At 47.2% G+C, this 23592-nt stretch overlaps 1 protein-coding gene across 3 annotated transcripts in view; it reads left to right on the top strand.

Annotated features, from left to right (window-relative positions):
• Positions 1 to 23592, top strand: part of PICALM (phosphatidylinositol binding clathrin assembly protein) — a 91580-nt gene that overhangs the window by 63463 nt on the left and 4525 nt on the right. For 2 of the 3 annotated variants that reach the window (XM_056858078.1, XM_056858075.1), the window contains exons 16-21: positions 1131 to 1262; positions 1366 to 1396; positions 11319 to 11418; positions 13876 to 13899; positions 16923 to 16982; positions 18813 to 18917. In XM_056858078.1, coding sequence (XP_056714056.1) covers positions 1131 to 1262; positions 1366 to 1396; positions 11319 to 11418; positions 13876 to 13899; positions 16923 to 16982; positions 18813 to 18917 — 452 coding nt within the window. The remainder of the gene's footprint in view (positions 1 to 1130; positions 1263 to 1365; positions 1397 to 11318; positions 11419 to 13875; positions 13900 to 16922; positions 16983 to 18812; positions 18918 to 23592) is intronic. The other variant, XM_056858076.1, reaches the window with a different exon arrangement.

Here is a 23592-nt window from a genome sequence, read left to right as displayed (position 1 = left end):
AGTCTTTCAGTGTCTTGGAATAAGACCCTGTGTCCCACATTACTTTTGCAGGACAATACTCAGCTCAAACCCAACCCCTTTCTGACTATATATTACTCTTCCTACACCCTTGACACTGAGAGACACTGTCCTTCAGTGTTAATCCTCTGAAGATGCCTGCCACAGTTGCTGGCGAAACGTCAGGAAAGAAAATTCCAAGACCACGGTTACACAGCCCGGATAACCTACAAGAACCAATGAACTCTGACCGTGAAAGCCTTCGACAATATTTAGAAAGTAGATTCTTTTAAAATGTGTTGGAAGAGAGTGTTACAGATACCGTGGACTGCCAAAAAAACAAATCAGTGGGTTATAGATCAAGCCTGAACTGACCCTAGAAGCTAAAATGACTAAACTGAGGCTATCGTATTTTGGTCACATTATGAGAAGACAAGAGTCACTGGAGAAGACAATTATGCTAGGAAAAGTTGAGGGCAGCAGGAAAAGAGGAAGACCCAACAAGAGAAGGATTGACTCAATAAAGGAAGCCATGGCCCTCAATTCGCAAGATCTGAGCAAGGCTGTCAAAGATAGGACATTTTGGAGGACATTGATTCATAGGGTCGCCATGAGTCGGAAGCGACTTGATGGCACTTAACATACACACAATAGCCGTTCAAAGAGAAACATTCTTGCTGAGCGCACATAGCCCTCTGGGTAGCATTTTGGATTCTAGGGTACCTTAAAGGCTGACATATTTATTGTGGCACGAATTTCTGTGAACTAGAGCTGTGCGTGTTAGATGCGTGAGGTGGGCCCTAGTTCGTAGAAGTTTATGCCACAATAAATGTCCTGGTCTTCAAGATGCACCAAGACATTAGACTGCTTTAGCTGCAGCACATGAAAATTGTTTTGCAAACCCCAGTTTGTATCTCTGGATCCCGGCCGCTGGATATGTAGAACTGCTATTGCATTGAGACAGAATTCCATTGGATAACAGTAGCCCGGCTTTGGAATAGAAACATAGCATAATGTCTGCCAGGGTTACTGCAGCTTTACCATAACATATAGATCTAAAAATATAGAAGGTTGTGTCTTAGTGCCTTGGAAATGTGTTATGTTGCTCCTAATTGTGTCTTTTTTATTTTAAGGGTTTGATGAATTAGGCGGACTCCTAAAACCAACAGTGGCTTCTCAAAACCAGAGTCTTCCAGCTTCCAAAACACCTCCTAACAAATTGGTATCAGACGATCTGGATTCATCTTTAGCTAATCTTGTAGGCAGTAAGTAAAAAAAATTTCGTAGCTTACTTGCAGAACCAGCCCTTCACATTTTTAATGTACTAATTGACGGACTGCGTCCAATGATTTTCTTATTTCTTAACAGATCTGGGCATTGGAAACGGAACAGCAAAAAAGTAAGTGTTTTTCAGAATCCATCCATGTTTTGGAGTAACCTTTTATAAGTCTATTTCCACAATGGTTTTGTGTAGCATATGTCGGCTGTTTACTTATTTTGTTTAGTCCCTAGAGCAGGGGTTTCCCAACTTTTTTCAAAGAGAGCCAGATTTGATGAAGTGAACATGCGTGAGGGCCAACCATTTTGCCTGACATTCTTTGAACCATTAAAATTAAATGCAAATTAAAATAGTTTATGCAGAGTTTATTGCAAATGGCATACTTTTCATTTCGTCACATGGATGACAAATCTAAACAGGTGTTAAATCACTCTACCTTTCATATCTGAAGGCCTGATGGAAAAAAAAATCCAGGAAGCTGAAATATATGTCAGGAACATTGTAAAGTACATTGGTTCTTGTAGGTTATCCAGGCTGTGTAACCGTGGGTGTCCTTCAATGTTACTCCTCTGAAGATGCCTGCTACAGCTGCTGGCGAAACGTCAGGAAAGAAAATACCAAGACCACGGTTACACAGCCCGGATAACCTACAAGAACCAATGAACTCTGACCATGAAAGCCTACGACAATATTGTAAAGTACATTACACATTATTGGTAATAAAGGTTGTCTGTCAACCTTTAGGTTAAAAAAATATGAACAGGAACATAACACCAGGTATACATGTTGTGTCCAAATATATTTATACCTGATTTAGACCATCTGACATTAACTGAGATTTTACAATGTATTCATCTCAATTGAAAAAAAAAACTTGCCTGCACTAATGTGAAGGGTGAAACTGAGATCTGGACTGCAGCACATAGGCTAGGTCTGGTTCAAAGGCAGTGGTTTTGATTAGCAAAATGTCACGCAGGTGAGTCACAGTCTTGTCCTCACGCGGTTCTTGTTAAAGTTCATAGCAGAGAATGTCTTCTCACACAAATATGTTGAGCCAAACAAGGTCAGCATTTTCTTAGCCAATGTTCGAATCTCTTGAAACCGGCTCTTATCCAGTTGGCGGTAAAAGTTCACAAGAGAGAGCTGTTGGTGACGACTGCTTAACTCACTATCACAATGCAGCTCAATGAGCTCGAGCTGCAGCTGATCTGGAGCATCATTGGGGTCAACAGAGCATGGAGAGGAGAAAAGGCTGATCTCCTTTTCAATTGCAGCAAAATCCTGAAAGCGCCGTTTAAACTCCCCAGCCAGAGATGTGATGTCTGCTGCATACCTGCTCGTTTGCGCATTGATATTGTCCTGTGGAAAACTGTTCATTATTTCCTGCAACGCTGAAAAATGTATGGTATTGGGCTGTGTTTGTGACAATTGCTTTTGGAAAAGTTGCAGCTTTGTTCCAAAGGCTTTGAGGTGTGAATAAAGCTGGTTCACCGCTGCATCTTTCCCCTGAAGACTCGTGTTCAGTACATTCAGATGCTTTGTTATGTCAACTAAAAACCCCAAATCAGCCAGCCAAATAGGATCAGATAGTTCTCACATCGGTTGTCCCTTTGTTTTCAAGAATTCTCCGATTTCCTTTCTGAGAGTAAAAACGCTGCAGTGCAGACCCCCGACTGAGCCATCTTACATCGTTGTGATATAAAACATCTTCATATTCAGCCTGGATGTCCAGTAGAAAATGTTTAAACTGGCGGTGGCACAGGGCTTTAGAGCGAATAAAATTAATAGTCTTTAGCACCGGTTTCATAACATGATCATATTTGAGATGTTTAGCACAGAGAACTTGTTGATGAATGATACAATGGAGTTTAATAGCTTTGCCTCCTTCTTTGATCACCTTGTTACAGATTAGGGTTGATAATCCACTTCGTTCACCAGTCATGGCAGGTGCCCCATCAGTAATAATCCCAGTAACTTTGTTCCAAGGCATTTTCATGTCATCTATGGCGGAACTAACAGAAACAAATAAATCTTTTCCTCTTGTTTGATCCGTAAGGCTCTGGAGGTCAAGTAACTTTTCAGTCACATTCATTTCATCGTCCACCCCTCTCATAAAAATCAGCAACTGAGCTGTGTCAGATAGGTCCGTGCTTTCATCACAGGCTATTGAAAAGAAGTCAAAATCCACTCTTTTGGACGTCAACTGTCTCTTAATATCTGATAAAATATCTTCAATTCTCCGTGCTACAGTGTTACGAGCCAGGCAAATGTTGGCAAACTCTTTCTTCTTCTCGGGACAGATATTCTCAACCATTTTCATAACGCATTCTTTGATAAATTCACTCTCAGCAAAAAAATTGCAATTTTTAGCAATTAACGTTGCCACCTCATAGCTCGCCCTTGTGGAATTTTCATTTGACCCATGGGCTCTTGTGAAAAATTGCTGTTGTGACATTAAAACAGCTTCAGGTTGCTTACACTTTTCACTGCGGTCGTGCCTTGTTAGCTTGTCGTATGTGCTATGTCTCGACTGGTAGTGTCTCTTGACATTAAATTCCTTATAAACAGCCACAGTCTCTTGGCATATCAGACAAACACAGTGATTCCGTATTTCAGTGGAGAAATATTCCACTTTCCACCTGTCCTGGAAGCGGCGGCCCTCACTGTCAACTTTCCTTCTCTTATTTACAGTCGCCATTTTAGAAATGGGCAGGAGTCCCAGAAGGGGAAGGGATCATGTGAGCACAGCTGAGAGAGAGGGAGGGGCATTGAGGCCGCCTGGGGAGGCCTTCGGGAGCCCCGGCAGGGCAGGAGTCCCCTCTGGCCCTGGTCGGGAGGACAAAGACACTGGTTCCGCCGGCCGGTGCAGCCCAGGAAGACCCAACGGCATGGCTGGGAAGGGCAGAGCCCGGCACCGCGGCAACGCCGTCTCAAGGTGGCGGGTGCGGGAGGCGCTGCCGCCGGGAGCTGCGGCAACCCGCTCGGCCCCAGCCTCATTGTGATCTTTTCCTAAACCGCATGCCCGTTTTTTTTAAACCACGGCTCAAAGAAAGGCAGCTCGCAAAGAACTCCTGAGTGGTAACGTTTTTGAACCTTTATTGAGTCAGTGTAGTGGTTAAGAGCGATGGTTAGGAGCGAGTGTCAGGCTGTTATCTCGGTTTAGATGTTTCCTTTCGTTTCTCTGCTGAACCGTCCAGACTTCAAGGACGGCTTCACATACCAAAGCCTGGGAACGCCACTCCTGGGAAATAATGCTCTGTTTATGCTTTGTAATCTCCCGCCGTTTCTCTGCCTTATATTTCCACATAACGGGCAAGACAACTCATAGCTGTCATCTTATCCTCAATGCACTGTATTGCCTATTTGACCAGTAAAGCCATCTGCTTGGAATCTGATTGTCTCTGTGGTGATTTCTGGTTCGATGGGTCAAGAGCTAGCATTATGACAGCTATCCCTACTCTTCTTCATCGATTCTTTAGTCAGGCTGGAGCCCCGGAGGGTTCGCCTGCCACTCGGATGGGAGCTAGGAGGGCGCTCTCCGAGTGAACCATGACTACTGCTTCTTGGAACCCTGGAGTCCTCATCTGAGGATCCTACCCTTCTACAGGACATAGTAGCTGAACTCTTTAGAACTAATTCAGAGGTTTGCCGCTTGAGTGGATTGGTCCAGACACAGTGGCAATCTCTGGTGAGGGTTCTCTGGATGTTAACGTCGGAGGATGCTAATGCTCGTTTAGACCTCCAGGATTTTGATCAGTTGCTGGATGATGCCCGGCTGGCAACTGAGGACTTACAAATACTAACCGATTTATTGGATAAGCTTATTGCCCGTGAGACTCTCTCATCCATGGCTCTAACGCGTCCTGTCGCCTTGGGGAAAGGTACCATGGCGGGAGCCGCACCGGCAGATTTTTCTTTGGTACCCAATGCAGCTGACTGTCAAGCTGAAGCCAAGAGGGTCGCTATCCAGACGGCCCTCCTCTTTGCGGATTGTACAAAGGATACCACGATAGCCACCTTGGCTCAACGGTTGGCCTCGACGTTCGGGGCCGATGCACCCGCGGTCACGGTCCGAGTGCAACCATTGCTAGGTGGGGATCCCGACCCCCTACTCACGCTCCTGGAAACGGAACTTTTACCGCACATTACCGCAGCTGCCGCTCTGAGACTTGAAAGCGCAAAAGTACTCGCGGATAGGGAAGCTGCTGAAGCGGCTAAGGCGGAAGCCGAGGCTCAAGCCGCAAGGGATAAAGAACTGCAGTTGGCTGCGGATCGGGCGCGGACAGGTGGCCGCCCCAAAGACTCCGGAAGGAGCGGTCCTCCATTGGGTCTGTCTTTTTCCCCGGCATTTGCCCCGTCGCGCACGACCCAACGAGCACGCCGCCTCGCGGAACGACGCCAAGACTCTGAGGAGTCTGAGGAAGAGGATTTGTATGGGGACAGTTCTCAATGGGCCACAAGTTTTAGGACAAGCAAACCTCATTGTACAGGTGGCCCGGGTGAGGACGTTCACCTGTTACGAGCTCAGAATCGAGAGCTATCTGGCCGTGTTGATCAACTCCAGGAGCTAATGGAACGCTTGCTTCAGGACAACAGGCAGTTACAGCAGGCCCTGACAACCCCGGCACAACCCGTTCCACAGGGAGCCACAGTACCGGTTCAGGGAGTGCCAGCCCAGCCACCCGCTAATGTGCCTGTTCAACCTCCGGCTCCCGGAGATCCCGTTTTACCTGCACCCAGGGCACCCGTGCAGCCGGGCCAACCCATGCCTGGTCCTTGGAAACAACTCAAGTTGAAAACTACTTACGATGGATCTCTCGAAACCCTGCCCTGTTTCTTGCATCAGGTGGACAGCTATATGCGAGAACAAGGACAGTTCTTCCCTACAGAGGACAGCCGAGTTCGCTATGTGGCTTCCCTTTTGACAGGTAAAGCAGCCGACTGGATGGTCCTCCAGTTCGACACCCGATCCCGCTCTATCCGTTCCCTCAACAATTTCATGACTGCCTTACGGAGGAGGTTTGAGGACCCCTTTCTGGGGGAACGAGCCAAAGCGGAGCTTCTACAACTAAGACAGGGCTCTACTCCAGTTCGAGAGTTTGCCGATGAATTTCAAAGACTAGCAAGCAAAATTGTGGGCTGGCCCGAAGCCACCTTAATTCACCATTTCAGGGAAGCCTTACACCCTGACATTCTGAACTGGTCGTATATGCGGGGTGATCCTGACACCCTCGAGGATTGGATCCTATTAGCCAAAGAGGTGGAAAGCCGCCGGCGCTTTATTTCCCTTGTCCGCCAAAGAAACAAGGAGAAAAGCGTCCAAAAGCCCCAGCCTAAGGCACCGCCCCCCCCAATCCATGGAAACCCGCGCGTCCACCCCAGGATCGCGAAACCCGATTTCAAAGAGGTGCTTGCCTCACTTGTGGGGAACTGGGCCACTTTGCAGCAGTCTGCCCACATCGCCCTGAACCCTTTCGTTCCAGCATGGCAGCCCGAGCTAGAGGACGACCTCAACGCAGAGGCACCGCGGCCACCCGCAGCGCAGCGCGGGAAGACCCACACCCTCTGCACTTCACGTTGAGGACTCATCTATCCTTCCTACATCGAATGACCCTGCCGGGTTCCGGATTACAAATGCCCCATTGGGGGACAACATTCCTTCTTCTGACAAAGAGAACCCATGGAATTCTCCAGCTTTAAACCTGGATTCCCCCCTTGATTTGTCAAAAAACGGCTCCGGTCTGTGGTGAGTGGAGCGTCTCCACAGACCTCTGCAGATTCTCCTGCTAAACTGAAAGCTCCCACTAAAGTAAAGGAAGTGGAAACCACCGTTTATGTGGACGCAGTTTTACAACACTATGAAGGTGGTCCCCAACTACCCGTTAAGGCACTCATTGACTCCGGTTGCGGTCGCACTCTCATCAATGAGGCCATATTTGCAGCACTCAAAGTCAAGTCCGAGGCTTTACCAGCCCCCGTCCAATTTGCCCAAATGGATGGAAGCCATTTCAAGGGGGGCCCAGTTGATCATCGCACTATAGGGGTGGCGATGGGAATTGGCTCCCACTGGGAGCAAATAGACTTTACCATAGCCCCTATCCGATTTGAAGTGGTCCTGGGAATTAACTGGATTAAAGGTCATAGTCCCAGTATAGACTGGGAGACGAACACTATCTCCTTTGCCAACCCCAAATGCGACCAGCACCAACAGCAAGTTGCGGTGCTGTCTCCACCCGCTCCGGCATTAATCTCCGATGTCCCATCACCGCCGTCCCTACCTGATGTATACCAGGACTTTGTGGATGTCTTTAACATTAAAGAATGTGATGCCTTACCCCCCCACCGGGCCACTGACTGTGCAATTGAAGTGGTGAAAGACTGCACATTAACCAAGAGTAAGATCTACCCTATGAGCACTTCCGAGCGCACTGTACTACGGGACGTTCTGGACAAAAACCTTGCCAGAGGGTTCATTCGCCCGTCGAATGCTCCCAACTCAGCCCCCGCGTTTTTCGTCCGAAAAAAGGAGGGCGACCTACGTCTCTGCATTGACTTCTGAAAACTCAATGCAGTTACTCAAGCCAACGCCTATCCTATACCGCTAATTTCAGATATTTTGGGACAACTGCAAGAGGGACGTATATTCTCCAAATTGGACCTAGTAGAAGCCTACTACCGCGTCCGTATCCGCGAGGGGGACGAACCCCTCACTGCCTTCTCTAGCTGTTTTGGAATGTTTGAATTCCTTGTGATGCCCTTCGGGTTGAAAGGTGCCCCGGGGGTCTTCATGCAACTCATCAAGGAAATCCTCCATGATTTACTGTACCGCGGGGTGGTAGTTTATTTGGATGACATTCTTATTTATTCAAAAACCATGGACGAGCACGTCACTTTGGTCCGAGAAGTTCTGCACCGCCTGCGCAATCACCAACTCTTTGCGAAGCTGGCTAAATGCGAATTTCACCAGAGCAAAATAACTTTCTTGGGATATATAATCTCCCACCATGGCCTTAGCATGGACCCGGCCAAGGTCCAATCCGTCCTCGATTGGACTCCTCCCTCCAACCGCAAGCAAGTACAACAGTTTCTGGGCTTTGCTAATTTCTACCGCGGATTTATCCCTAACTTCGCCCAAATAGCGCTGCCCATCACCGACCTTCTGAAAACCAAGGGTAAAGGAAGCTCTGCTACATTACCCTCCGCTAAGATACTGTGGACTGATCAATGCCAGACCGCCTTCGTAGCCCTCAAACGCCTTTTCACATCGGAACCTGTGCTACGGCACCCAGACCCAAATCGAATGTTCATTGTTCAAGTCGATGCCTCCGACGTAGCTATGGGAGGGGCCCTGCTCCAAAGAGGACCAGATGGTCTCCTTCACCCCTGCACTTACTTCTCAAAGAAATTTGCGCACTCCCAATTGAACTGGCCCATTTGGGAGAAAGAAGCCTCAGCCGTTCACCATGCACTTACTCTATGGCGACAATTCCTGGAAGGGTCTAAAGTCCCCTTCGAAGTTTGGACCGATCACAAGAATCTAGCCGCCCTCACAGGAACCCATAAGTTATCCGCGAAACAACAGCGTTGGGCGGAATTCTTTGCTCAGTTTCGTTTTGTCCTGAAGCATGTCCCAGGAAAACAAAACGTTCTCACAGATGCTCTCTCCCGGTTGCCTCAATACCCGACGAAACTCGATCGGCCAACAGACTCTTTATTTACGCCCGCGCAAAGAGAAGCCCTACCCGTACTGGCTGTACAAACTCGATCCCAGACGCTGCCCCAGCGGATGCACACAGTAGCCGGCGCGCAAGCTCCTCCAGCCCTACCGGCCGCCCAGCTGCCCCCACAACGGAAGCTCACGATGACCGGCGCTCCAGCTCCTCCAACACAACCGGCCGCCCAGCCGCCTGCAGTCTGCACACCACCGCACGTAAGCGCTTCCCCCTCGTCAACCCCCATAACTGCTCCTACTGCCACCGTAAACGGGGGAGGGGTTCCCGTCTCCTAATCTTTCTTAAATTCCCTTCGGGAACAATGCCTTATGGAACACTCTGATCAAACCCTGCCTCCTGGTGTAATCGAACAAGGAGGCTCTTGGTACAAAGACTCAAAATTGTATGTGCCGAAAGCGCTCCGAAAAGACGTCTTACACTTGGCTCATGGAGTAAAAACAGCTGGACACTTTGGGTTCTTAAAGACCCTTCACCTGTTGCGCAGACAATTTTGGTGGGGGGGAATGCGTTCTGACATTGACTCTTTTATTCGCAGCTGTCCTGTTTGCGCCACAGTCAAACGATCTCAAGGCAAGCCCCCAGGACTACTGCAACCACTTGAAATACCCAGCAAACCCTGGGAAGTGATTGCTATGGATTTTATGACGGATCTCCCTCTCAGCGGGGGAAAAACTGTGTTATGGGTTATCACTGACTTATTTTCTAAGCAAATACATTTGGTTCCATGTGCGGGGATCCCCTCCGCTCAGAAATTGGCCCGCCTCTTCGTGTCACATGTCTTTAGACTACATTCGTTTCCACGCAAGATAATCTGCGACCGCGGAAGTAGTTTCGTGGCTAAGTTTTGGAAAGCTTTTCTCAAATTGGTGGGGGTGGAGCAGGGTTGTCTAGTGCATACCATCCCCAAACGGATGGTCAAACCGAACGTGTCAATGCTGTACTTGAATGCTATTTGCGTTGTTATGTCAATTACCACCAAGATGACTGGGTGGAACTGTTGCCTTTTGCAGAATATGCCTACAATAATGCTGTACATCAGTCCACAGGTTTCAGCCCGTTTTATGCGGTGTATGGACAGGACTTCGGTCCTATCACCCCAATAGAAGGTTTAGAGGGGGAGGGGGATGCCGACATTGCCTCTTGGGCACACACCCTCCGTACAACATGGCCCTGGCTGGTTAGCAACCTAGACCGAGCCAAGTGCAAATACAAGGCGCAGGCCGACAAGCATCGTTCCCCCGGTAGGGACCTGCAAGTGGGTAACTTGGTATACCTTTCCACCAAGAACCTGCGCTCCACCCGTCCATGCCATAAGCTCAATGCTAAATACATTGGCCCATTTTCCATCATCCGCCTCATAAATCCTGTCACAGTGGAACTGTCTCTCCCCAAAACTCTGAGGCGTGTACAACCCGTTTTCCATATCAGCCTTCTAAAGCCCCATATTGCTTCCCCACAATGGCACCCGGAGCCGCCTCCTGAACAGCCCATAATGGTGGGGGGGGAAGAACATTTCGAAGTCTCCAAAATCCTCGATTCCCGCATACACCACGGGGCCTTGCAATACCTGATCCGCTGGAAACACTTCCCCCCTGCCTATGACGAATGGGTTCGCGCACGGGATGTCTCCGCCCCCAAACTCGTCAACGCCTTTCACAATACCTACCCAGACAGACCAGCCCCCTTGCCGGATGGGAGAGGGCCTTAAGGGGAGCAGGATGTCAGGCTGTTATCTCGGTTTAGATGTTTCCTTTCGTTTCTCTGCTGAACCGTCCAGACTTCAAGGACGGCTTCACATACCAAAGCCTGGGAACGCCACTCCTGGGAAATAATGCTCTGTTTATGCTTTGTAATCTCCCGCCGTTTCTCTGCCTTATATTTCCACATAACGGGCAAGACAACTCATAGCTGTCATCTTATCCTCAATGCACTGTATTGCCTATTTGACCAGTAAAGCCATCTGCTTGGAATCTGATTGTCTCTGTGGTGATTTCTGGTTCGATGGGTCAAGAGCTCACAGCGGGGGAGTTTGATCTGGAGAACCGGGTCTGATTCCCCACGCCTCCACATGAGTGGCGGAGGCTAATCTGGTGAACTGGATTTGTTTCCCCACTCCTACACACAAAGCCAGCTGGGTGACTTTGGGCAAGTTACAGCTCTGTTAGAGCTCTCTCAGCCCCACCTACCTCACAGGGTGTCTGTTGTGGGGAGGGGAAGGGAAGGTGATTGTAAAGCGGGTTGAGTCTCCCTTAAGTGGTAGAGAAAGTCGGCATATAAAAACCAACTCTTCTTCCTCTTCTTATTCAAAGTGATGTAAATTGGACCCAGCCGGGAGAGAAGAGGCTGACGGGAGGCACCAACTGGCAGCCCAAAGTTGCGCCGACGACAGCATGGAATGCGCCGACAATGGTAAGCCACAGTCACGGTTGCAGAGGTGCGACGGCAGCTATCGTGAAAGTGTAGGAAGCCATCACAGTCTTTCAGAGGAAGTTAAGAGTCTGTGAGATACTGTTGGAATCCAAAATAATGAAGGAGTTTTGTTTAGATTGTGTCTTTATTGTGGATATATTGGCCGCTGCATGCAAGTTGGACCTGCATAAAGGAGTCAGTCCTGTGTTAAGATGAGAAATCCAAGAGCTCAGTTGAAGCATGTTGCTCCACCACTGCCTTAAATTGGTTGAGGCTGCTTCCCAGAGTTTAGGCCCTGGGTTGGTGTGCTTGGAAAATGTAAGAGGGTGGTGTATCCTCCACTAATTTCTCGCTCTGAAGGAGGAGGGCATCTTTAAAATGGGCATTTTCTTTCACTTGCTTTGGGAGGCAGAAACAAACTTCAACTTCCTTTCTCCTTAGGGGAAACACCCCCCTCCTCAGTTTTGTTTCCTGCCTCGCAACGGGAAAGCAGTCCTTTTGCAGCTCTCAGCTAGTTAGTTTTAGGAAACCATCTACTAGCCTTTTTTCTTACTTCTATCTTAATACTACCTTAATACTTATTTGTTCTACCTATAACTAAGTTCCTAAGTATTCTATCTATTTAGAATAGTATCGGGGAAAGGACTTTTTCCCGCCAAAAGAAGATGGCGGACCAGTACGTTTCCCCAGGTGATTTGGATCCTGGTTTTCTCATGGCTATGCCACCAGATCAGGATCAACCCTCTTGCAGCCACTCCGGTGGTTTAAAAGGGAAAGGTAAAAAAGGGGGAAACGGGAGGGGCAAGAGAAAGCGAGTCGGCTCGACTCAAAATAAAAGCACCCGCTTTTTTTTGCCTATTTGGAGCTATTGGGTGCAGAATAGCAAGAGAATCAAGCTGTGTTTTCACACACACTCTTCCCCCCCGCCCCGAGAGGTCTAATCCATTTTAATCTTTTAGCCCACCATTCCTCCAAAGAATTCAACAGGTAGCACGAAGGAGGGCTGTCATGTAGGGGAGGGGCCATGGCTCAGGGGGAGGGGCCATGGCTCAGTGGTAGAGTATCTGCTTGCCATGCAGAAAGTCCCGGGTTCAGTCCCTGGCATCCCCAGTTCAAAGACCAGGCAGTAGGCGACATGAAATACCTCCACCTGAAACTCCAAAGAGCCACTGCCAGTCAGAGTAGACAAGATTTGAACCTGGCACACCAGGCGGCTTGGTGTGTTGTGTCCACGAGAGCTCTGTGAGGGAGGTTAGGCTGAAAGAGAGTGACTTGCCCAGTATTAACTGGTAAGTTTCTTGGCCATGCTAGGATTTGGGCTAAATCCACTACTTGAATGAACACATGAAGCTGCCTTATACTGAATCAGACCCTTGGTCCATCAAAGTCAGTATTGTCTACTCAGACCAGGCAGCAGCTCTCCAGGGTCTCAGGCAGGGGTCTTTCATATCACCTACTTGCCTGGTCCCTTTATCTGGAGATGCCGGGGATTGAACCTGGGGCCTTCTGCATGCCAAGCAGAGGCTCTACCACTGAGTCACGGCCATAGAAATAGCTGAGTATCAGTTTTGGTTTCTTCCTCATTCGTGGTTCTCATTAAAATGTGATCTTTGCCAGTTGTTGCAACTCTGCCTAGAGGCAACTTTTTTGAGACACCTTATTTGTAGCCCAAGCATCTAACACCCCCCCCCCAAAACCAGATCTTTCCATCCTTTTATCTAAACTATGCTGGAGAATAGAATCTGAACCAAAAGGGGGAGATAACTGCTTTCTGACCACTCCTTAAACTTGTTTTGGGCTGTACGTTAATGACAGCTGTAAACTGTCTTGACAGTTTTTAGTGGCGAGTCAATGGGTTTATAATTCTTTTAAACAAAAAAAACATGTTGAGGTATGGCTTGTTAGTTGAAAAAGAGGCCTTTTTGTGTGTGAACCATTGCTGTCTTGCTCAGGACTTGTGTGGGAGGGATAATGATGCCTGCCTGGCATGGTGTGCTTTTTGTTTTGTTTGTTCGTTAATGTGCTTGAAAGCTGTAGTTCAGTCACCAATACAATAACTGTGTCTCGGTGTAGATTTTCTTGTAAGATGACTGCGCCCGCCATCCTGTCTCAGAATTCCAGGTGTGCCTGCGGGCTCGAAGAGGTTGGGGATCCCTGATTTAGAGGATTCCAGTACTCTCCAAAATAATACTCTTTTGGAAGACCAGTACACAAAACAGTCCGAAAACATGCGAGAATCCAGAAGCTGTATTTGCGGGGGGGGGGGGGCGTCAACCTTGCCGGGGCCCTTGACTGGATGTTTCACTGAAATGGCTTGGCATTACAAGAATCTGTATTTCAGGGTCGATGATAAAAATGCTCTTGTGACTAAAATGCTCTGTGTGTATTCTGTTTTAAGTGCTCATTTCTAATCCAGTGTTATTGCATTATGTAATTGTTTTTCCGGGGGGAAAACAGAATGGCATGCATTTTCCACAATACGTAAGTGTACGAAACTCGCGGCCTCTCTTTTTTTTTCTTTTTTTTTGCAATCAGATTGGCATGCGATTAACCACTATTGGTGCAGCAGAATCTCATAATCCTCCTGCTACTCCACATTTTTCCTCCCTTACATTCAGATCTTTGGGCATGATGGAAACCTTGAGCCGCTTCTAGCGTATCCGAGTCTCGGGGTGTCCCGCAGGCCTCTTGATTCAATGATGGCATGGACAAACACTGAGATTTTTTTTCTCGCTTTGAACTCTGTCATTTGCTGCTGGAGAGCTGTGTGTCTGTACCATACTGCCTTTAAACAAACAAACAAAAATTGCATTTGGTGAATAAATCAGATTAAAGGCATTTATTTGTGTGTGTGTATGTGTGAATAACTGCATGAAACCTCACAGGCTTCTGATCAACCTCGCACTCGATCCACTGTTGAGAGACATGATTTTTTTTCAAATAGGGAGAGACCAATATATCCCAAAATACAAACACGGAGTGAAGAATCCCCGTCCTTCAGTTTCACTCCCAAAGAGTTGGTTGTGACTTTGGGACTTTTTTTCTTAAAAGGAGACCATCTCTCATTTCAGTGCAAAAAAAGGGGATAACGGTGGTCAGAACGATGGCCCCTTCAAAAGGCAACAATGATAAAATCAACCCAATTTCCCAGAAGTGTTAATATAATAAGAGCTAAAGAATGTAACTGTAAAGGTTTTTTTTGATGTACTCCAAAGGTAAGGTGAATTCTTTGACTGGCTGTAACTGGCCTTTTAAAATCAATTATCCTCGCATGTGCGAGATACATATTCCCCACCTGGTTTACCCATGAGTATAGCAGATGACTTCGTAGCAAATCTGAGGGATTTAATTCTTGTGCTCTTATTATACTCACGTATTTCCCTAACGGCCAGCCTCTCTTGTGTGACTATTGGTCTTTCCCTGTGCTCTTTTCATTGTGGGGAAAATCCAAAGCCTTGAGCACTTGAAAGCCAACAGCTCAGCATATGTTTCTCCATATGTATGCACAATAGTTTGCTTTAGCTGTGTGGATACTAATCGCTATATCATCTCATTAACCGTGGTGGCCCACAAGAAGATGGATTCCGTTGTGCGGTAGACATCAGAGTTCACAGAAAGCATCTTTTTGTCTGGTTTTAAAAGCTGTCTGGTTCCGTCCCCCCGCTCCCAGCTTTGTTTTCAGAGGTTATTCTCATAGAAAATTGCTGCTGTAGGTCATGCTCTTCTATGTCTGCCTGCATGCTAGAGACTCCCAGTAAGACACCCAATTGTATCTTTCTCTGCACTTTTGTACTTCGTAGGGATTCTCCTGCTTTGTATTAGTTGTGCAGTAGGATACTGACATAGATAGGATGTCCTGAGCTGGATAATCTCAGGCTAACCTGATCTCTTCAGATCTGGGAAGCTGAGCAAGGTTGGCCCTGGTTAGTATTTGGATGGGCAACGTCCAAGGAACACCAGAGTCATGACGCAAAGGCAAGCAATCACAAACCACCTCCGAACGTCTCTTGCCTTGAAAACCCTATGGGGTCACCATAAGTCAGCTGTGACTCAATAGCACAAAAACAGCAAGGATACAAGAGGGAGTCAACTTTTTGAGAGGACATATTCCTTCATTAGAGAATTAGATATAAAATGGCGGATTTCCAGCATTACTGCTGTGGAGGAGAAGGCGTTAAGTACTTTAAATCATGGTGTAGTGGTTAAGAGTGGCTGACTCTTAACATGGAATCAAACTGGGTTTGATTCTCCCCTCCTCCCCATGAGCAGCAAACTTTTAATCTGGTGAACGGGGCTGGTTTCCCCACTCTGACACATGAAGCCAGCTGGGTGACCTTGGGCTAGTCACAGTTCTCTCTGAGCTCTCTCAGCCCTACCTACCTCACAGGGTGTCAGTTGTGGGGAGAGGAAGGGAACGAGATCGTAAGCTGGTTTGATTCTCCTAAAAAGGTAGAGAAAGTCGGCATATAAAAACCAACTCTTCCTCTTCTTCTAAATCATGCTTAGTGAAGAATAAGCACATAACCCCAACTCAGCCCCTTACCTGTAGCTATTAGTGATTATGTTCTTGACTTTGAAGGGTGAGGCTGGAAGTTGTGAGGATTGTACCTATTTTTATTTATCACCCGCTCTTTTCCTTAAAACACAGAGGCCACTTATGCAGGGTCGATTCTGCTCCTCGCTCAATTCTGATTTTTTAAATCTGACCTTTAAAATGACTATTCACTGTCCTGATGCCAGAGGACAAAGTCAAACAAATTCCACACACCCCACTCACCTGCTCCTTTGTTCCTTTATTTGCATAGCTAAGCCGAGGCTGGGATTCTGCATGCTTCCTTGAGTGGATGCTTCAATGCAGGGGCAGAGCAAATACAAAAGGTCGCGTTAAAGGGGCTCTTAAGAAATGCGAAGCAGGTATGCGCCGGCTTTGCAGTGACGTCTGGAATGATGGTTCAGCGTGAAGAACTCAAAAAAATATGCAGGGCACTTCAGCCTGGAACGCGCTGCTAATTACCAAGCATAAACAGCCAGAGCTTCTTGCATACACTGTGAGCTGTATACCTGCTGAGCAATCTGCTTCCTGACCTTGGTGAATGTCCGAAGGCAGTAAGCGGGGCATTCCTTTCTGCTTTCGATAACAGCAACCAGTGAGCTAACTGCGCTTGAATTAACTGTTGGGAAGTCCCCCAGCTTAACCTGTTTCAGGCGCTTACGTTCATATTGCCAGTTGAGCTTCCTTGGGCACTGTGACATGCCTGCGTCCTTCTCTGGATCAAATTGGGCGCCATCTGCAGTATCGCCTCGGTTTACCTTTGCAGTTGGCGTTTAACTAGAGGAGCGCTGTTGGCTTGCCTGCGAGGACTGTTCTGTAGGCTTTGTGATAGGATGCTAGTCATGGTTCATTTACTGAGTCAGTTTCTGGCTCGGGGAGTCAAGGCAATTCATGACTGTTCTGGGAGAAGTCCTTTTCTGTGTAGCTTATCACTGGTTTTTTTCTCCATCAGGCCCCACCTGTAATGGCCTATCCTGCCACAACGCCAACCGGAGTGATCGGCTACGGAATGGTCAGTAAATTCTGGCATTACGCCGAAGCCATTGGAGGGGTGCATTTTTTTCTCTGGTTGTACATGAACACTGTGTACTCTAGAACCCTTCCCAGAATCCTCTTCAATGCAGAGATGTGTGGAGGTTGTCGGTAGGCAAATCAGTTTTGAAAGAGCGCACTGAAGCTAGGAAGCCACTGTTGGATGGCTGCACAATTGAGAGGGAATTAAACTAATTGAACAGAGATAAGAGGGAGACCACGCTAGTTGGCTAATGGTAGATGTTCTTGCAAATGTGGCCAAGTGTTCCATCGTTCATTGACATCTTGCTTAAGGCTCTTTGGTCTCCCATATACTTCCAGGTCCCCCTATCCCTGTAGGAGCCCGCATGCCAGTTACATCTGGCCGCAAGTAATTATCAGCAGTTGCCTTGGTTCCCCGGGTGACGGGTACCAAGAAGGTCAAACCTAATCCCTTTTCTGCTGTAGCTTGCAACTTCTGCAGTCGACAGCTCAGAAGAAAGTCAATTACCTGCTCTGTTTTTGCAGACGCTGCGTTGCTTCTTTTTTAAAAAAATTAGCTTTTAACAAAATTACAAGCTGTTACCTTCTTTTACATTGGCTGTTCTAATACTGCATGATTTAATTGTTAAATATGTTAATACTTTATCGTGAACCAAAAGAGGAGTTTTGGAATTAAGACCTTCCTGCATAGCAGTGTATTAACCGGATACTGGAATGAATAAAGCAGAGGAACTTGGTGTGAATGGTCTAAGTGGCCCAGTTCTTCCCTTGATAAATAGGGGACTCTGAACTATAGCAAGAGCCAGCATGGTGTAGAGATTAAGGTGTCAGACTAGGATCTGGGAAACCTAGGTTTGAATCCCCACTCTGCCATGGAAACTTGCTGGGTGACCTTGGGCCAGTCACACAGTTTCAGCCCCTCAACCCTGGCAAGTATTTGGATGAGAGACCTCCAAGGAATATCAGGGGTGTGACGTGGAGGCAGGCAATGGCAAACCACCTCTGAAGGTCTCTTGCCTTGAAAACCCTACAGAGTCATAGAATCATAGAGTTGGGTCCACCAGGGGCATCTAGTCCAACCCCCTGCACAATGTAGGAGATTCACAACTACTTCCCACACACACACCCCTAGTGACCCCTATTCCATGCTCAGAAGATGGCCAAGATGCCGTCCCTCTCATGATCTGCCTAAGGTAATAGAATCAGCATTGCGGACAGATGGCCATCTAGCCTCTGCTTAAAAACCTCCAGGGAAGGAGAGCTCACCACCCCCCGAGGAAGCCTGTTCCACTGAGGAACCGCTCTACCTGTTAGAAAATTCTTCCTAATGTCTAGACGGAAACTCTTTTGATTTAATTTCAACCCACTGGTTCTGGTCTGACCTTCTGGGGCAACAGAAAACAACTTGGTACCATCCTCTGTGTGACAGTTCTTCAAGTACTTGAAGATGGTGATCATATCTCCTCTCAGTCTTCTCCTGTTCAGGCCCATAAGTCAGATGTGACTTCAAAGAAACAATGAACTGTGGTCTCACTAGCCAATGGGGGAGAATGAAGAAGTACATCTGGGGAAAGTTTATGCAGGACCCAGACAGTTTTGGGAGAGGGAGTCAGAATGTTGCTGTTCTTTCAAAAGAACCATTTTTGCAGGTGGCCTTAAATGTGGAGCCTGTTTCTGATGTTCTTTGCTCTGCGGAGGTGCTCTGCAGAACTGCTATCTAAATAGACGACACAGGCCTTTTGTGTGTTTAGGACTACTAAGATTCTTGGTCTTGCCTCTCTGTGCTTTGAAATACCGGTGTCTAATTTAATTCTGTTCTGGATTTCAGCCATCCCAAATGGGAGGAGTACCAGTAATGACACAGCCAACCTTAATATACAGCCAACCTGTCATGAGACCTCCAAATCCTTTTGGTTCTGTATCAGGAGCCCAGGTGAGTGTGGGACCGTTCTAGAAAGTCCTCAGCTGCAAATGGGCTCTTGACAAGCGTAGTGTGAATGCCTGAAGCATTACATGAATCATGGGGAGGGGTTGTGGCTCAGTGGTAGAGCATCTGCTTGGCATACAGAAGGTCCCAGGTTCAATCCCCGGCATCTGCAGTTAAAGGGACTAGGCAAGTAGGTGATGTGAAAGACCCCTGCCTGAGACCCTGGAGAGCCGCTGCTGGTCTGAGCAGACAATACTGACTTTGATGGATTAAGGGTCTGATGCATGTATTCATGTATTCAATGTGTGTTGCCTCTGTTGAGTGACAGCCAGCTGGAGGGCTAGCAAACTCTGGGGCAGAGAGAGGCATGGAAAGGCCAGCAGGGATGGAATGGAGGAGGACGAATCCAGAAGCAAAGGAGGTGAGGGTGGTCCAGAAAGAAGCTGTGTTGAAGGAAGCTTGGAAGAGGTGCTGATACGGTTTCAGGCGTGGGCGGAGGAAACGCAGGGGGAAACAGCAGATAAACCTTTGCAGTCTAAAGATGGGCAGAGAAAACTGGGGAGCATAAAATATCTGGTCGTTCCCGATATCTGAAAACAATCAGCGTAAGGGCAGCCTCCTAGTAACAAACTGTTTAAGCAGGTAAGTTCTACACCTTTATCAGTCTGAAGAAGAGGAGGTTGAGGGGGGAACATGATTGCTGCCTTTAAGTATTTGAAGGGCTGTCACTTAGAGGAATGCAGGGAGCTGTTCCTGTTGGCAGCAGAGGATAGGACTCTCAATAATGGGTATAAATACAGGCTGGATATTGGGGGGGGAATTTATGATAAGAGTTGTTCAGCAGTGGAATTGGCTGCTTAGGGAGGTGGTGAGCTCCCCCCTCACTGGCAGTCTTCAAGCAGCGGCTGAACGGACACCTATCAGGGATGCTTTACACTGAGCCTGTATTGAGCTGGGGGTTGGACTAGATGGCCTGTATGGCCCCTTCCAATTCTGTGATTCTTTAGAAGGGAGTTGTTGGGGAGATAAGCCATATAAGAGAGTTCGGGGGAGGAGGCTAACTTTTCAAAGGACTTCTCCAGCTCTGCCACCCCCAAATAGCACTTCCGTGTACCAGGTGTCAGTGGCTTGCATGGAGGCAGTGAAAAACGGAGAGCATGCAGCTGCTTGCGTGCGTGTGCTGGGAGCCCATTGATCACTGCTTGCATGTGTGTACAGCCCATCGATCCTCACTGCATGCATGCCTCACAAAAAAAGATGCGTGTGTGATTGTCACGTTTCTTGCGCTGGGGATTTTCTCCTTTTCAAACTGGCCCTGAGCTTGCCTGCAAGAAGGCTCAGAGGGTTGATTCTGGTATAAAGTTGCTTGCTCGTTCCAGGTGCTCCATCTTTAGGTTGGGACTGTTGTAGAATGGAAGTTCTTTGGGTCCGGCCTGTTCTGTCTCACAGTTGCTGCCCTTCTTTGGCTGCTTTCTTCGGCAACGTGTGCTGCCTGCCCGTACGAAGCCTCCCTTCGTGTCCTCCTTTTCAGCGGTGGGCTGTGGTTCCTGTCTTGCCATTCCTGTCGTCGTAACTGGAATTTTAAACTGTCCAGAATAGTGGACAGCCCAGAATGGTAGATGGTTTAATTGTTGAAAGTCTGCCACAGCCATGAGTACTTAAAAGTCAATTTTCGGCCACTCAACTAGGTTTTTCGAATCTGCAGAATATCACTTTGCCAAAGGTGTGGCACAGTTTTCCCTCCTTTGCTGGCATATGTCAAGCCTCCTTCAGCTTGCAGGGTAGCAAAAGATGTGAATTTTAAGATGTTCAGAAGCAGCACATGGTAAGGGTGATCCTGAGAACCAGGACACTTCAGAATGCTGGATGGCGGCAGCGTGATTGGGTGCTCCTTATGTTTAAAAAAGAAAGAGAATTAAGAAAGAGAAACGACAAAGTTGAGGCCTCTACAGAATGTGAACAGAATAACCGTACATAAATGTAATATGTACATATGTTCATGCGACAAACACAAATATTCCCAAAGTGCATATCAAATATCGTAACAATGTCCCGTCAACACTTCAGAAATGTAATCAATGGCGAAATAATCATACCTTATGTAGTATGGGACCATATCAAAAATACCACTTAATACACATTTTAGGGTTACAGATGTTGCATAAATGGGAACTTATTATACGTGTGGTCATTTTGTTTTCATTTTATAGAGTTTCTAATTTGTAGTGGGTTTTTTTCTTTCTTAGTTAAAAAAGTAATAGTACATCAGGGTAGAATTTTACCCCTGACAGCTAGCTTTTCAAAGGCAGGGATTTCTGCCGTGCCTGCATTTCTCCCTGTGCCTGCTCGCATTCCTAAGTGAAATGATCCCAGATCTTGCCTCGCCTGCTTTTTTTTTTTTTTTTTGGTGAAGGACCCCAACTGTATACCTAATGGGCAAAGAAGCAGGTTTCCTCTGGTAACCACACGTATCAAAAGTGCGGCCTTAAGGGAGTCGGCTGCTGGATCGAGTGAGTTGTCGATCCTTTTTAAGCTGGGTCTGGTTTCTCTGTTGGCAAATTAATGAGCCTTCCTGGGGAAGGGAACAAAGGCCTGTTGTGGCCGCCCGTCAGCTGTCGCGAGTCGTGGCAGCGTTCTGGCCTTCTGCCTGCCTCCTGGTCCTTCATGCTAGATGCATTGTGATCTTGGCATCCCGCTGCAGGGTTCTGAGGGTCTCCTTTGTGTGTGTGTGGGGTGACCTGTTGGTGTTGGCAGATCTTGCACTAGCTAAGCTGCTCGGGTGCGAAACGCTTGCTGCGTGACATGAACCGGGCCTGTCGAAAAACTAACATGCGTGGGTGAGCCTTGACTTCCGTCCACTGCCGAGAAGGTGAAAGAGGCCATTCATAGCCCCCCTTCCCCCTGCTTTCTCCATCACTTCATCGGCACGATTTATAGTTTCTTGCTTACTCATCTCAAAGCGTGCCATGCTAGATCATCTTCAGTCTGTGGTTTCTCGTACTCGTTTGAGCCAACCTGTGAATGAGATTCCTTGCATAAAGAATCCTTTGAGATAAATGGTTCTTACACCCTGCAGCTACCAGTAGTGAGTAGTTTTCTAACTGTAGTTTGCTGGGGTGGGGGGTTGTCCCTTGTTACTAACACTCTACAACGATGGGCAGAGAGTGGGGTTTTAACTCTAGTTTGCTGGGGGGGGGGTTTCTCCCTTGTTGCTAACACTCTGCAGCTACCGGCAGAGAGTGGTATTTTAACTCTAGTTTGCTGGTGGTGGGGGTTCTGCAGCTACTGGCAGAGAAAGGTGTTTTAACTCTGGTTTGCTGCTTTTTTCCTCTCCTCCCTTGTTGTTTTTGTTGCTTGGGCTCCAGTGAGCTGTATGCTGTTTTGAGGAACTAACGGGTAGGAAGGAGATCTTTACTGGTGGCTTAAGCAGTTCAGAACGTCAAGCCACTACAGTAACCAGGAGCCTCCATGCTGGGGCAGCCTTAAGGACCACGTCGCATAATATTGCCTTCCATGAAAAGGCCTCTACATGGCGACCTTCCTGTGTACTGCCTTGCTGCTTAGGTAGACTCTTGCCATGTGGCCCATCTGTATTTTCCCAGCTGTTGTCAGGTATGTAACCCAATAATTTAGCAGTGCGGGCTAATGCATGCTGTCTGCTGGCGCGGACTGCTGACTCCAGGGAGGTAATTTTGGGCAAGCCTCCGCATGGCAGCCGTATCTCGAGAATTCGTCCTAAGACGTGACAGGGACAGTTTGCTCCTCACAAAGCAAGTCCCTTAGTTCCAGCTAATGATGGAGGACTGAAAATACGCACGCAGTCAAGCGGCAGTTGGGTTATGTGGGTTGACCAAATAACCTGCAGCTATAAATTGATGAAGATCCCATTATTTTGAGGCAAGTGGCCAAATTTTGTGCTTATGTGATCAAAGTTCGAAGCACGAAAATGGTTGCTGGTAATGATAAAGAATCATATTAACTACAGATCTACGCTTTTTTGTTATCATTATTATTTTTAATATAAGGAAAACAGAACTTAATAAAGGGGGAAAGATCAAATCTATTTCTACTTCTGAGCATTACACAGTCTTAACAATTGTCAGGTCAAAATAACGTCAGTCGTTTTAAGCATATAACCATTGTTATAAACTCTCGTTCAATAATTTTTGGAGTAATTCACTAAACTTCTTATTTTTAATAAGTATTCATGGCGCGTGAGTAATGATCATAGAAAGGTTGCCATTTTATCATGAATTTGTCCATTGGGTTCATGTTTAACAGATGAGTGAGTCTACGCTTTATTATTAATTTATATTGGTTTATATAGAATTTTAACTATTTTGCTAGTAATTTTTGAAAACATAAGGTTTTAGGCTGTTAGACGTGTAGCATAGAATCTGCACCTTGATATTTTCTGGTCTGTGACCGCAATAAATTATTACCTGCTGCCCAGCTTGTTCACCTGTGGAATGTGTCTGTGTTACAAGAATTGCCACTTGGGCTTCCTGGAGGCAGGTGCGATGCCAGAATGGAAGAACAGATGTCTTCCCATCTGGGAGTGTTTCCAGCAATCAGCTGAAATCTTTGAGGATGGTGGGGAGGCAAGGGAATGGGGAACATCTTGGATCCAAAAATGGTCACCTTAGGTGTCATTAAGATGTGAAAATGCTCCCTGTTGTGG

The sequence above is a fragment of the Euleptes europaea genome, chromosome 12, assembly GCF_029931775.1.
Source record: "Euleptes europaea isolate rEulEur1 chromosome 12, rEulEur1.hap1, whole genome shotgun sequence".
In the NCBI taxonomy this organism is placed as follows: Eukaryota; Metazoa; Chordata; class Lepidosauria; order Squamata; family Sphaerodactylidae; genus Euleptes; species Euleptes europaea.
Note: the sequence above shows the minus strand (reverse complement) of the source record. Positions and strands in the feature narration are given on the sequence as shown.